The following is a 15,112-nucleotide window of genomic DNA, read 5'->3' on the forward strand; positions in this document are numbered from 1 at the left end:
GCAGGGGTAAGCATAGTAGTTTGGCGACACCATAATGTATACGCTGACGTGAAATATCTCACAAAGTTTGGTACATTGAGCGCTGCCCATAGACCATCGTACCTATTTTGCTGGGACTGGGAATGTTTTTACTTTTTCCATTCTAGATTTTTTCTTCACATTTTCGGAGGGGGTTGAAACCCCTAACCCCGCCCCCCCCCCCCCCTGGGTGCACCACTGAATACGAGTCCCTTAAGTGCTTTTAATAATCTGTACTGGTTGTTTTACGCCTAAAAATTACTCTGAAAACATGCGTTTTAGGCATTTTAACTCTTCTAGAAATACAGTTTAAAAACATGATACAAAATTAAAAGTACTTTTCGGGCCTCAGCGAACTCTTAAATGCTTTTCGTAAACATATCCCACTCGGATATCTTGAGTAGTTTTGAAATCGTGTTGTTTTTCCTGAAGCTCTGCGCACCGTCTGTGTGACCAGGTAGGCGGAGCCCTTAAGTAAGATTATGCACACTATTCACTTGCTTGCATTCAACATAGAAGATGTGGATGTTTTAGACATACCAACTTCCCTCTGCACCAGGAGCATACATAGTGTTTTATTTCTATAAGGCGGGAGGATAGAACAGTTTTAAAAATTAAATTTTTGAAATGTTTCAGTAGAATTTTGGTTATTAAGTTAAAAGTTCACTTGTACAGTTTCTGTTATGATTGCTTTCAGATATATCATGAAGAAGATGGTTCTGGCAAGATAAGCATGGCATTTTCAAGTGATTCCACGTGCTCCACAAACCTACATAGCTCTACAAAAGGTTATGAAGTTATAACTCTTACAGCAGTTCCAGAGAAAAGCTGGCCTCAAATGGTTACCAAAAGCAATTGCAGGTAATTTTCCTTTCATTAAATGTAAATTATTTTTTTATGGTAGGGTGAAGTGGGGGATTCCGATCATAGGGGTGATTCCGATCCCTATCGATCTGTGAAATCTCGATTCAGTTAAGTCGCTTGTAAGATGATAAGCTCTATCGGAGGATAAATGAAGCACGTTCTGAAAGGTAACGCAATACTGGCTGCATAGAGATGGCAACTAGAATGTTTTGTTTATTTCGTCGATAATTATTCTAAGAAATCTGAATCATATTATTTAATGTAGATAATAAAGTATGTATATGTAATTTCGTACAAGTAAACAGGATGTATAAATATAATAATGAACTCAGATTTTGTTTTAACTTTCTGTCAGCTGTAGAAGATGCAAGTTTGTTCGAACTTTGTAGCTCAGGTAATTCCGATCAATGCTGATCGGAATTACCCCGATTGATTGAAATTACTCCAAAAAGTATTTTAATAATAAATGTCAATAACATACAATTTTTTTAATACAATTATGTAGCACACTCCACAGATGCCTTGGCATAGAACACTAACACAAAAAGCATCATGAAATGCTGAAACACTGTTTGCAACTATCAAAGCAGGAGAAGGAAAAATAAATCAATTCGGCAAGCAGCTTAATGCTACAGAATTCCCTATGTAACACTCCATGACCGACTAAAATCAGGTAATGTTTCAAAAGTATTTTTAGGAAGATTGCAGATCATGTAATTCTTCTGTCAAAATTGTTTATGGGATTACAATGACAGTCCTCAGAAAGCTACCTTTTTCTGAGAAACTACAGAATCCACACAATTTCTGCATTGGAAGTAAGTTGGTTGGAAGGGATTAGCTGGAAGGTTTCATAAGGCGACATCTTGCTTAAGTGATTGGAATTCCCCCACTTAACCCTACTAATTCTATAATCATTAAAATAAAATGTTAATTTAAAAATCCACACGTTTTATTGAATGCAGTAGCCAGTGGATTGAAGAGGAAGGGGGTTGAGGCTCCAAAGGGTTGCCCATCCTGCCCCTTAACTGGCATTACATAAAATTACATTTACTTGACTGGGGGAGAGGGAGGGGGGAAACAAATCGATCTTGGTGCGGCCCGGTGGTTGTAGATAGAATCATTGTATGGGTGGTAATAGGTAAATTTGTGGCTCATAGTGGAAAACAAGTTTCATATCATACTTTGAATAACTTTAAGGCTAGAACGATGATTCTCGTATTATTTTGTGAAATGGGCCAGGGCTATTCGAAAAGCAGTAAAATGGTTGATCTGTGCCCATGACAAGGTGTCCCCCAGTTTGTGGCACCCGGGGCGACCACCCTGCTTGCACCAAACCCCCCGCTCGCCCCCACCACCCTGCTCGCCACCACCACCCCGCTCGCCCCCACCACCCCGCTCGCCCCCACCACCCCGCTCGCCGCTACCACCCCCGCTCGCCGCTACCATCCCGCTCGCCCCTACCACCCCGCTCGCCCCTACCACCCCCGCTCGCCCCCCACCACCCCGCTCGCTGCTACCATCCCGCTCGCCCCCACCACCCCGCTCGCCGCTACCACCCCGCTCGCTGCTACCATCCCGCTCGCCCCTACAACCCCGCTCGCCCCTACCACCCCCGCTCGCCCCCACCACCCCGCTCGCCCCCACCACCCCGCTCGCCCCCCACCACCCCGCTCGCCCCCCACCACCCCGCTCGCCCCCCACCACCCCGCTCGCCCCCACCACCCCGCTCGCCCCCACCACCCCGCTCGCCCCCACCACCCTGCTCGCCCCCACCACCCCACTCGCCCCCACCACCCCACTCGCTGCTACCATCCCGCTCGCCCCTACCACCCCGCTCGCCCCTACCACCCCGCTTGCCCCTACCACCCCGCTCGCCCCTACCACCCAGCTCGCCCCCACCACCCAGCTCGCCCCCACCACCCAGCTCGCCCCCACCACCCCGCTCGCCCCCACCACCCCGCTCGCCCCCACCACCCCGCTCGCCCTGACCACCCCGATCTAGAAACAGCTTTGGTTACTGCACTGCACATGTGTTTCAATTAAAACCTCGAACCCTGGATATACTGAATAATGCTATTGGGGGACAAGTGGCTAATATTGATAGAATATGTTGGAAAGAGTGGATCAAAACCTTTGCACATGACTCACTTACTTGATAATACAAGCAAGAGGGCCGGAATTCATCTGATGTTCATAAAATTTCTTAGATGTACCAATATTGTGGTACAAATAAACTTTTTTTAACTAAATAAAAAATAGTATGGGTTTTTCTAAAAAAAAAAATTCTGAGTTCTCTGAGTCACTCTGTACACTACCGGTCAAGCTAAGAAATTGTTTCTACTTACATTTTTTGTAATCTGTTCTAACCAGTGCGTTATGTTTTGCAGGTTTCCAGATTGGGCTCAAGGACACTGGGAAAATCTCTATTTTGAAGGCAGCATTGCGACCATCAATGATCACGTTGATATGAAAACGTACAAAATGCAGTGTGTGGGATCTAATCTCAGCACAGAAGAAAGATACCCTGTGCTTACACGTACTCAGTGGTAAGCCATCTGCATTGGCATGTGCAGATTATCATTTTTGGAGGGATGCTGGCATCCAACAACAATTAAAATAATTAAAATTTTTTTATTTGTTATCAGTTTGATTATTAATGTTCTCTATTCAATATCTCCAAGATGTAATACACTGTCCAATGCACCACACACTACCATATTTGTCCCTTTACTCTCTGCCCACATGTCACTCACTGCCAGCTCTTGAACATTACACTCCCAACCTTTCATATTAGAATTAGATCATGTGTTCTCAAAATACATATTAAAATAGTGTATTTAATGCTCCAGTGGTTTCACCACAAGTTTTTGCCTCATGAGATTCAATAGAATAAACTTTCTGAACTATGTTCAAGCACACACATGAATCTAACCCCAATATTGGAGTGCTATCTGCATCCACGATTCAAAAAACCAAATATTTAGCAGCACCTTTAGTTTCATATCACAGACTCACAATAACTTTTGGTTTGATCTTGAATCCTCCATAGCACTCTAATGTTTGACTGGTATTCCTAATCTTGAAAGGTTTGTAAATTTTCCTGAGAATCACCTCTGGAATGAGATTTACCTCAGAACCCATATCCAGTTTGAACTTAACTCTCTTATTTCAATCATTACTACTCGGGACACTAGAGTTGCTGTGCACATTCATCTCATGGTCCACACTATTTACTTTCACATTTTTATTGCTGCCTTAACCACTGTTTATTAAAAAGGAGTCCAGGAAATTCAGATTGCAGATCATGTATGCAAATTAATCAAAAATAAAATACTAAAAATAACTTTATTAAAATTATATCAAACACTTTAAAATAATTAAGTATTAACTTGAATCAGGTGACACATTCTCAAAGCTTCTGGCGTTCAGTTGGAGACTAACAACCAACTGCAAAATTAAAGAGTAAATAAACCATCTAAAAAAATAAAATATGAAACATACAGCCAAAACATCAGAATCCATTAGCGACTAGTAACCAAATAAATTACAACAAATACGAATGGCTTAACCAAAATAATTCCATCTTAAAAATTACCTAGGGCAATGAAAATGGGGCACATGCCACAAGTTTACATTTTCCACTACCTTTTAACAATCCTATTTGTGTATTAAGGATTTTAAAGATGTTTGCTGTAATAAGTGGTTATAAAGACAATGTTTTTACAACATGCCAGTCATTAACAACAGATTTATTGGTTTGCAAACACGTTCATTGTTGGCGCAAGGTAAGCAAATCGCTGTTCTGCTTCCTGAGTCTGGCTGCATGGCTTCGGGTACAACTGGAACACACAAAGATAGCCGAGCTCTGAGTTTCAGGGTAAGAAGCGGATAACAAACAATGGATCGTGACATTTAAGAGCTGAGTGAAGAAAGAATGTTTTCTCGAAAATTAAGTGTTTGTGTTTGAAAACTATGAATTGTACTGAAATAATGTATTGGAATAACAGATTCAAAATCTAATTTAAAAAAATTGGTGGTCTGTAAAGTCGGTTTACGGACGATAGTTTAACGTGACAACGTCATAACAAAACATAGATGAAATGATTGCATACTTTTATGAATAAAATTGAATCATTTTTATTGAATTATCACTATTTTGTATGGATACAAAGAAGGAGTGAAATTAAATCTACAATTTAATTGATAAATCTACTTTTATTTGCACTCATTAATTCAAATATGTTTATTACTTTAATGAAGAGATTATTTTAACTATATCTTTTATACATGTTTGCTATTTAACTTCTTCCAACCTGTGTTATTCTGTTAAAGATAGGACAATGATAGGAAAAGTAGGAAACGAATGGGAGTGTTTCAAGTTTAATGTGCCTCGAAAAAGTCAAATCGATGGTGGTTCCAATCTAGTGGAAGAGAGATAGATTCGGCGCAAGCGTACAATGAGCGTAACGGGACACTTTTTCATCCGTGCAACAGGCGTTAATCGATTTATTAGACGTTGTCACGTCAAAAGGCATATTGTCCATCCTGAAAGTAGGGAAACCAATGGTTCCCTTAGTTCCCTGAAATTTTTACCCCTGCCAAGGGGGGGTTATGAAACCTCCATTGGAGGTGAGAGAGATAATGTGGTAGTAAGAAGTGTTTGAGGGGAACGGCTACAGTAGCTTCCTGGTTACAGTGTAGAAGTGGTGAGCTTAGTCACTTAGGGTTAAGTTAGGTGGCATGATAATATTTTGTCACAGAGACCATTTAAGGCAGTGTGCCTTGCATGAAGTTATTAAGGTCTCACCTGAGAATGGGGTGGGGATTGCACAACAAAAGGAAAACCACCCAAGAGAAACACCATAAAGAGGGCATGAGAGAGAAAGAACACCCTCTGGAAGTACTGGTTCAAAAGAGATTGAGGAAGAAGAGGGTTTCAGAGGATTTGAAACTGTAACAACAGCTAGAGCACAGGAGGAGCCTCTCTGATGAAGTGAAAGATTTAGTTGTCCACCTAAATGAAGGGAGGCACAGCAAACGTTTTAAAGACATTAAACTAGGAACAAACTGGTAGTGTATTATACAAATTAAGGATATAGAAGTGTAGTGTAGGAATTTTGGTCAGCAGGTATTGGCGACTTTATGTGTGAATTGTTACGTACGCTGGGCTGCAGGTAAACACTCAAAAATGAATAAATAAATTAAGGCCTTGGAAGCGTCAGCCCAGAAAACAAAACAACAACAATAATCACAGAGGTGCCCAGACGTCGTACAAAATAATTTTATTTATAACCTCCTATAGGAACTCTAGGAGGCTATGTGGATTGAGGATGAATAATAATGAGTTAACAAGACTGTTGGTTTGATTTATATAACTGCCCTTTTACTAAAATAATTTACTTAGTTTTTTTTGTATCTTTTAGGTACACTTGTATTAAAATATATTAATCACAAAAAGGAGGGAGCCCCGGGGCAACAAAATACATATAAAAGTAAAACAATCATACCTCTTGAACTTAACACTGGTTTTAAGTTAGCTCGCAGGCTCAAAAGAAAGAAACAATAACATTGTTTTTTTAATTTTCTTTTCAAATGAAATTTAATTATATCCTGTGTCCTGGCACCGGAGGTTTCGGTAGATTAAAGTCCAGAAGGAATCATTTTGTGTAGAAAGTTGTATCTCGACCGAAGAGGGGAGAAAACTCCTGACTGCATGAGCCGAATCACGGACTGCTAATTTGACAGTGAAGTTCCATTCTAATTTGGAGTCTTGAAGCTAATCTTGCAGCTAAACTTGCAGCCAGCCTTTGGAGCTAAACTTTGGAGTTAAACTTGGAGCTAAACTTGGAGCTAATTTTGGAGTTATTTTGGAGATAAACTTTGAAGCTGAACTTGGAGCTCAACTTGGAGATAAACTTCGAGCTCAACTTCGAAGCTCAACTTGGAGCTAATTTTGGCGATAAACTTGGAGATAAACTACGACCCCGCCTGCAACCAAAGTCCCAAATTACTTAGACTGGTTAACAGGCGGCTAAGCCTGGGCAAGACTATGCCCAGGGAAAGGCAAAAAAAGGGGGGGAGGGGAGGTATGACGACCACTTACCCAAAACAGCGGGGTGAAGTCAAGTAGGCTGGCTCCAGGAGCAGAAAAGGCAGCTCCCGGCACGGAAGTTCGCGGTAGTCATGATGAGAGACAATGAAATAAATTTAGATTAGCAAAAAACTATTGCGGTCAGCAAAATTTAAAAATAAGAAAATTGAGGCCTCTATGCCTTGACGTTGGCGACTACATGACTTAGTGTCGAGTCTTGGTCGAACAACGGAGATTGACTCTCGCGGATCGCGACGCATGGTCCGCACAGACCAGATGCTGCCCGCCGAATCTTCGAAAAATGGTGTCGGGGTGCCTAATTAAAGAAAGTAACTGCCCCCATCCAAAGAAAGCGGGGGGGGGGGGGGGGGGGGGGGGGTGATTGCCCGAAGGTGTCCGGAAATGCTCGAAGGGGCGAAGCAGACTGCAAAACACTCGCAGCGCTCTCACGCAAGTCGCCGGCGAACTAAGATCGCAATCGCACTGCGACTGCTGCCAAGGTCGATTATGACAAGCTGTCTCTTATGGGAGAGATGAGTAGTGCGCTCTGGCGGCCAAGATGAGAACCTGCCTGGAGGGTCACCGAAACGTCCGCTAGAGAGCACTGAGTGCGCTCGCGACCAGCGCACAGAGCAAGGATAGGGATTTTTCCCGCCGCTAGACTTCGCTGGGGCCTCTTTTTGACAAGGGCGAAAGTCCTTGAAGAGACAAAGTCCCCGCCTGGGTTCACTGGGGGGTCGATGCTCCGAGTGGAAGTTCTCGTGAAGCCACAGGTGGGCGATGAGGGGAGGGGGGTTTAAATTTGCTAAGTCGCCTGGGAAAGGCGTAATGTGAATCGTCCCGAGGCGTCGCCGGGGGCTGTAACTTAGTCCAGTAAGTGCTGGCAAAACCCTTACCTATGCTTGCCTCCGAGAAATGAAAGTTGCTAGCAGTGGGCTTGAGTTAGCGTTCGCTAGCACGAAAAGTCATTCTGTTACAGGGAGAAAACGCGATGCGAACCGCGGCTGAGATACAGCGATAGCCAATCGTCAGCAAACAGTATCTAATTAAAGCCTGCGAATAAGCGCAGGTGCACTGGGTTGCACAAGATTACGTCGGAGTGTACAGTAATGGAAACAAAATTAAATTTAATTAAAAATGCAAATTTATTATTTGGTTTCCTTCTTTAAAAAGTACAAATTAAATTTAAAATTCAAAATTTGTGCCCAAATATTATGATAAACGGCACAGAATAATTGCAGTTAAACTAGATACATAATGGTATTAAACAACTCAAAAGCTTCTTCACCGACTATGTTATGCAAAATTTCCACCTTCAATGCACTTGGTTTAACTGACTTCCCTGTTAGAATTAATTTACTTAGCTTGTTCGTCTCAACCATTGATCTTGAATCAATGATACACAAACATATTTATCTTCTCAAGGAGTGCTGCTGAAAACATTATCACCGGCTGTACCCGGTGATAATTACATACAACTGTAGGTCCTGTAATCTTCGTGTGACTGTGCCATGTTTTATTCTTTGTATTTCCATCATTCTTCATTTTTTTATTAATCACAGTGTTGTAAGCAAACTAACCAGGACTCCATTGTCTCATCCACTGAGTCTGCACTGGTTACCTTCTGCCAGCAACATGTCCTTCACACCCACTGTGTTTCTTATAAACACAACAGTATATTTTGGAAATGATTTGAGGATTAACAGAAGATCAAAGTTGGGTTGAATCATAATCATTCAAATTTAGTAACAACAAGAAATACTGAATATAAGAGGACTTTTGCCTAGCCCCAGAGACAGTTCTGAATTTTGTACATGAAAAGAAAAATCAAATAACTGCTGCTCTATATTTAGCCTACATACTATCTCATGATTAAATTTTTAAGTGAAACTTCTTTGGACACAATGAGAGTAAAATTTCAAGGCCGAATTTTAATGTAACTTTTTCATGAAACATTGTTGTGAAATGTTTCTAATGTGAAAAGGACAGTGACTAGGTACTTTTGCCAAAGAGATATAAAGAGAGCACTATGCTATATATATTGCTGGGCTCATTTTCGTTCTCCTCTTTGTGCAATTATTTGTCCCTGCCAAAAAAAAAAATAGAACCAAGAGAGATAGATGAACGAAAGAATAAGACAGTGTGTGCGCATGCGCTTGTTTCAGAAAATAGATATAGTAGGTCTCCTATACAGTCAACTTTGAATGCCTTGAATTTTATATTTGCTACCAGCATGCTTGTGTTCCTCCTTGTTTAACCAGCAGCATAGAGAGCGCTGTTGAGACAGTCCCTGCATTTCCTGCATAGATAGCACTACCTGTTATGAATTTCATATTTCATTCAGAGATTTGGTGTATTCCAAATTGCAGAATTGTTTGAAGAAACATTAACATGTACAGTTTTTCTTTATGGTGTATTTCAACAGTGAATAATATTTATTGTTAATTAATTATTATTTTACACCTTCAGTTACTTGCATATAGTCACAGTGGTGCAGCTCTTTTAACACATTCGGGTCCATGCTCGAGCATAGTATTTTAATACAATGAACGGCGCTCGAGCCTCACTCGAGCGCACGTTTTCATGGACTAACATGTGCTTGCTCGAGCGATAAACGGGCTTGGATTTCCGGGCGTTCTTTCCACAGTCGTCGTAGTACTATCGGTTGCCGCTAGATGGCATCTGCTGTACTGTTTTACGTTTGAAGCTGCTTTGGTCGTGTTTAATCGTGCCAGGGGAATTACCGCGGTTTTGTTGCAGTAGAAATGGCAAAGAGATCGCGCGAGAGTGACAAATTTTTTGAACATGAAGAATTTTATGCTTCTTCTGGTTCAGAAGCTGATAACTGCAGTTCTGATTCTTTGTACGAACCATCGTCTGAATATTCTGACACATCAGGTTTGTATGCAATTATTCAAAACCTGCCGAATGAGCTTGAAACTTATTTTACCTATGTATAAAAATTATTATTTTTGTACATATCTTACCCAGGATGTTTTTTTTATTACAGATGAAGATTTTGCAAAAATAAGGAAACAGAAGAGCAGTTTTACACAGAAAACGGGACTTTTACAAGCTCGTCCATCACAGACACCTGATACAGGTACTGATAGTGGTTCGTATTTTTTTCCCTTGTGTATTGTAGATATTTTACATTAGCTCTTGGACCCTTACATGTAAATGTGAATGTCACATTATTATTTTTTAGATGAAGACGATGTTCCGCTAGTCCACATTGCGCAGCTGAGCAATGCGAATAGACAAGACCACTCGGATAAACCTAGCACAAGTAACGTTTCTGGTAAGTTACCCAGCTTTCATAAATATTACATTTTTGTGCCTTTGAATTTCTTTATAAGCTGGTAATCATTTTTTTTTCACATTTACGTAAAAGTAAAAAAATTACGCAAACAATGTAAAAAACATACAATTTTCGTTTTAGATTCCAATACAAGAACACGATTACTAGCAAATAAAAAACCTGGAGTCCATCGCTGGGTATCAATGGACAACCAACCACAGCTGCCTGTTTTTGAGGAAGCATCTGGCATTCTTATCGACATTGATGAAACTTTCGATGAACTTACCTGTTTCTCTAATTTTTTTGGCACAGACGTCATAAAAAATATAAAGACTGAAACAAATCGATATGCAGGTACCATGATTGACAAAATGAAACGGGCAAAAAAATTGAAACCAAATTCAATGTGGCAGCGTTGGACTACGGTCAAGCTTCAAGAAATATATTACTTCTTTGCAGTGATCATTCACATGTGCTTGGTCAGGAAACCCAAGATAACAGATTATTGGTCAAATGACAACATAATGCACACTCCATTTCCTGGGCGTCTCCTTAGCAGAGACAGATTCCGGTCAATATTGTTCATGTTACACATAAATGACAATGCTACTTACATACCAAGAGGACAAGAAAATCACGACCTTCTACATAAAGTCAGGCCGTTTTTCAATCATTTTGTCCGTCAATGTAAGGCCTGTCTTTAGCCATCAGAAAACCTGACAATTGATGAAGGAATGTGTCCTTTTCGAGGACGTTTACACTTCCGTGTTTATATAAAAAATAAACCTCATAAGTATGGTATAAAGTTATATATTCTTTGTGACACCAATACAGGATATGTCCTAAACTGTGAGGTTTATACTGGTGGTGCTGGAAGTGTGGAAAACTCTATTGAGAGTCTTGTCCGGAGATTGTGTCATGATTATTTTCATAAGGCGCCCACAATTTACATGGACAGATTTTATTCAAGTCCTACATTATTCTATAAGTTATGTTATCTTTAAAAGATTTGTGCAATGGGAGTGCATGACTTGATGTAAGTTTTTGGACATACGCCATTGCTAAGAACTTTTTCTGTTTGAAGAAAAACTAATAAATAAAATAAATAAATAAAAATACTAAAAAAAAAGACAAAAAACACACAAAATTAAGCAAACAATTGCTGTTGTCAACAAGGATATGAACACCACAAAATATTCCGAAACAGGAATATGGTCAGCAAACAAACAAAGAAAAACAAAGAAAAATGTACTAAGAGAACGAAAAAATCCCCACAAATGATGACAACACAAAAATATTGAAACCCAAAATAATTCAGCACAACAGTTGAAGCGAGACAAAAAACATGACAAAACTAAAAGACAAACAAATACAATAGTTTTACCTAAACTGTTTAGGTAAAACTATTGTATTTGTTTGTCTTTTCGTTTTGTCATGTTTTTTGTCTCGCTTCAACTGTTGTGCTGAATTATTTTGGGTTTCAATATTTTTGTGTTGTCATCATTTGTGGGGATTTTTTCGTTCTCTTAGTACATTTTTCTTTGTTTTTCTTTGTTTGTTTGCTGACCATATTCCTGTTTCGGAATATTTTGTGGTGTTCATATCCTTGTTGACAACAGCAATTGTTTGCTTAATTTTGTGTGTTTTTTGTCTTTTTTTTGAGTATTTTTATTTATTTATTTTATTTATTAGTTTTTCTTCAAACAGAAAAAGTTCTTAGCAATGGCGTATGTCCAAAAACTTACATCAAGTCTATAAGTTATGGGATGAAAAAACCCTGGCTGTGGGTACGGTACAAAAAAACCGCAAAGGCTTGCCACCTGAACTGAAATGCAAAGAACTTGCAAGAGGTGAAGCAATTTTTCGCAGGTGCGGTCCTTTGTTGGCTGTAAAGTGGAAGGACACACGTGATGTGTACTGCCTCTCCACAAAGCACAAAGCCACATGCAGTGAAGTCACTGTAAGAGGTAGAGGTGGCTTAGTTGCTAAAACCAAACCCGATGTTGTACTTGACTACAATATAAACAAAACTGGTGTTGATCATGTTGATCAATTACTCAGTTACTACCCCTTTGAAAGAAAATCAATGAAATGGTGGGAAAAAAATTTTTTCCACCTTTTTTTGATGTCAATCATAAATTCATTCATTTTGTTCAAAAAATCAGGGCTGATGGCAACAAAACAAGTTTGGAAAACTTCATGAGAGCTCTCGGGAACCAGCTGGCTTCATATGGTGCTACCGATACAGACGTTCAATCATCATCATCCTCATCCACAGATCGATTGTCTGCTCGACATTTTCCGAAGAAAATTCCACCAACCGAAAAAAAACTCAACCCTACCAGATACTGTAAAGTATGTTCCGATGTAGGCAAAGCCAACAGTGGAAAACGGCTGAGGAAGGAAACTCGTTGGTGGTGCGAAGACTGTGGCTTTGCTCTGTGCGTGCCAGGGTGCTTCCAAAAGTTCCATACTAAATCAAAATTTTCATTAACATAACCAATTAAAAATTATTTACGTATTCATATATTGGTATTAATTTGGAAATGTGAAATAAATGTTAGCTTAACTGGATTTAAATAAAAATCATAGCAATGAATAGTATGAAGTGTGTATGAGAAATTTTTTTATTTATGTAAAACATAGTTTATTATAAAAAATAAATTATCAGTAACTAAAAGAGATAAAATCATGTTTTAAATTGTATTAAAAATGGTAAAATTTAAAGTTTTTTATCATGTAAAAAGTATTTTAAGTACCATATATGTTATTTAAATAAAAAAAAATGGAAAACCATAAAAAAAACCTAGTATTCAGTGATTTAAACCAGTCATAAGCAACAGACTCGAATGTGTTAAGCACACAATGTGATAAAATCCAACTTATTTTGGGTGGTAATTTTAATGTGAATTTTTTCATCTGATTTGATACCATAAACTTTCTGCGTGAAAAATTTAAACTAAATATGAATAATGATTCTGAAATGGCAAAAACAATATCTGGAACCACAATAGATGTTTTTACTCAAAATTTGGAATCTATAGAGTCAGAAACTTATGTTTCATATCAATGTATTAATAATATAAACATTAGTGTAAATATCAAGGAAATAAATTCAAAAATTTAACATATATCTTAGCTATAATGTTTTCATTTACTTTAAATCCTTTCCTTAAATCCTATAATTTTTTTTTATAAAGTTGTCTTCTCTCTCTCTCTCTCTCTCTCTCTCTCTCTCTCTCTGCCTCTCTCTCTCTCTCTCTCTCTCTCTCTCTGCCTCTCTCTCTCTCTCTGCCTCTCTCTCTCTCTCTCTCTCTTTCTCTCTCTCTCTCTTTCTCTCTCTCTCTCTGCCTCTCTCTCTCTGCCTCTCTCTCTTTCTCTCTCTCTCTCTCTCTTTATCTCTCTCTCTCTCTCTCTCTGCCTCTCTCTCTCTCTCTGCCTTTTTACCCCTAATGATATATACTTATAAGTCAAGGTTTGAATTGCGAAAGAAGTTTCACTTCTGTCAAGTGTACTGAATTATACGTGCTTTTTTTTATTTAGTTCTTAAGACACAGTGAAAACCTTTGTAACTGTAATGTTATTACCTATATTTTAAATATAGTATTTAAGATATTATACTGCTGTTAGCATGGCAATGATTTTAAGTATTTGGTGTGCCCCAGGTACACTTTAAAATTATTTAAATAAAAACAAATTAAATATATATAAAAAAAAACTTTTAAGAATGGTACTTTTGATTATTTTTTCAGTGGAGAAGAAATGTACAAATGTTTGTGGCTCAAACGGAGGGGAATGAATGTCTTAGAGTTTCAAATGGGTGAGTAATTGTGTACTTATGCTGGAAGAGAAGACTATTTATTGTATACATTAACAATAATGTGAGGTTCTGAGGTTATGTCCAAGACTCATGCACCATATTTTTTCCTATTCTGGCATTGTGTACACTAATGATGCATTCTAGCTGAATAGTTACACATTTACAAGATGTCACTTATATTTCAAGATGGCGGGCGCCCAATAATAATAATGAAGATCGCACTCTAGCGGGGAAAAAATCAAACCATCATGATGGCAGAGCACTCTAGCAGTCAAAAACGAGATGGCAGCCTCTAGCAGACGAAAACAAGATGGCGGACATACGTAATACTAGCTGGCGATATATATACCTTGGCATATACATATCATTATCATTAAGTTATCATTCACTTCAACAATATTTAAGCTATTTGTACTGTCAATCATTTGATTATATTCTAGAAACGATACAATAGGCTTATGGTAACTGAAATAAGAAACAAAAATTCTTGATTGAAATTTATGTAATTGTCTAGTAAAAACCTCAGCGATCATCGTTTTATATTTTGTAGTACTAAGTTTTTGATCATTGGACATAGTCTAATCTAATTCTTGATTAAATAATGATGTTCTTAATTTTTAGGTTATATTGCTATAAAGACTCCGTTTTCCACACAAAATCGAGGATCTAAAAAAATATTAAAAATAGATATTTAGAGAGAATAACAATATAATGTACACAACATTTTTTCCCTAAACTTCAAAATATAGATATAGGTATAAATGTAAAATTATTTCTTAGCTTAAATCATATTATGTATTCACTTCAAGTGAGGAAACCTCAGTAGGCCTACCTCATAGATTTTATAGTGATTTGGAAAATTCTAAGTAAGGTAAAATTATTTGAAACATATTGAAGTACACTAACCATCACAATGAAATATCATACTTTTACCTTAGCCCTAAGAAATCACTAAGGCATGTCGTAGTTAAAACTTAAAACTAGTAATTAATGGTTATATATACATATATACATAGGA

General features: G+C 38.5%; 1 protein-coding gene across 3 annotated transcripts in view; it reads right to left on the reverse strand.

The window, feature by feature from the left end:
- LOC134529757 (secreted frizzled-related protein 5-like) overlaps positions 1–15,112 on the reverse strand; it is a 93,363-nt gene that overhangs the window by 13,862 nt on the left and 64,389 nt on the right. For 2 of the 3 annotated variants that reach the window (XM_063364163.1, XM_063364161.1), the window contains one exon: positions 4,214–4,721. The exons of the other annotated variant lie outside the window; for it this stretch is intronic. In XM_063364163.1, the coding sequence (XP_063220233.1) occupies positions 4,603–4,721 (119 nt within the window). In that variant the 3' untranslated portion in view covers positions 4,214–4,602. Of the gene's footprint in view, positions 1–4,213; positions 4,722–15,112 lie in introns of those variants that run through there. 3 annotated transcript variants of the gene reach the window in all.

This window comes from Bacillus rossius, chromosome 2 (genome assembly GCF_032445375.1).
Source record: "Bacillus rossius redtenbacheri isolate Brsri chromosome 2, Brsri_v3, whole genome shotgun sequence".
Classification (NCBI taxonomy): Eukaryota; Metazoa; Arthropoda; class Insecta; order Phasmatodea; family Bacillidae; genus Bacillus; species Bacillus rossius.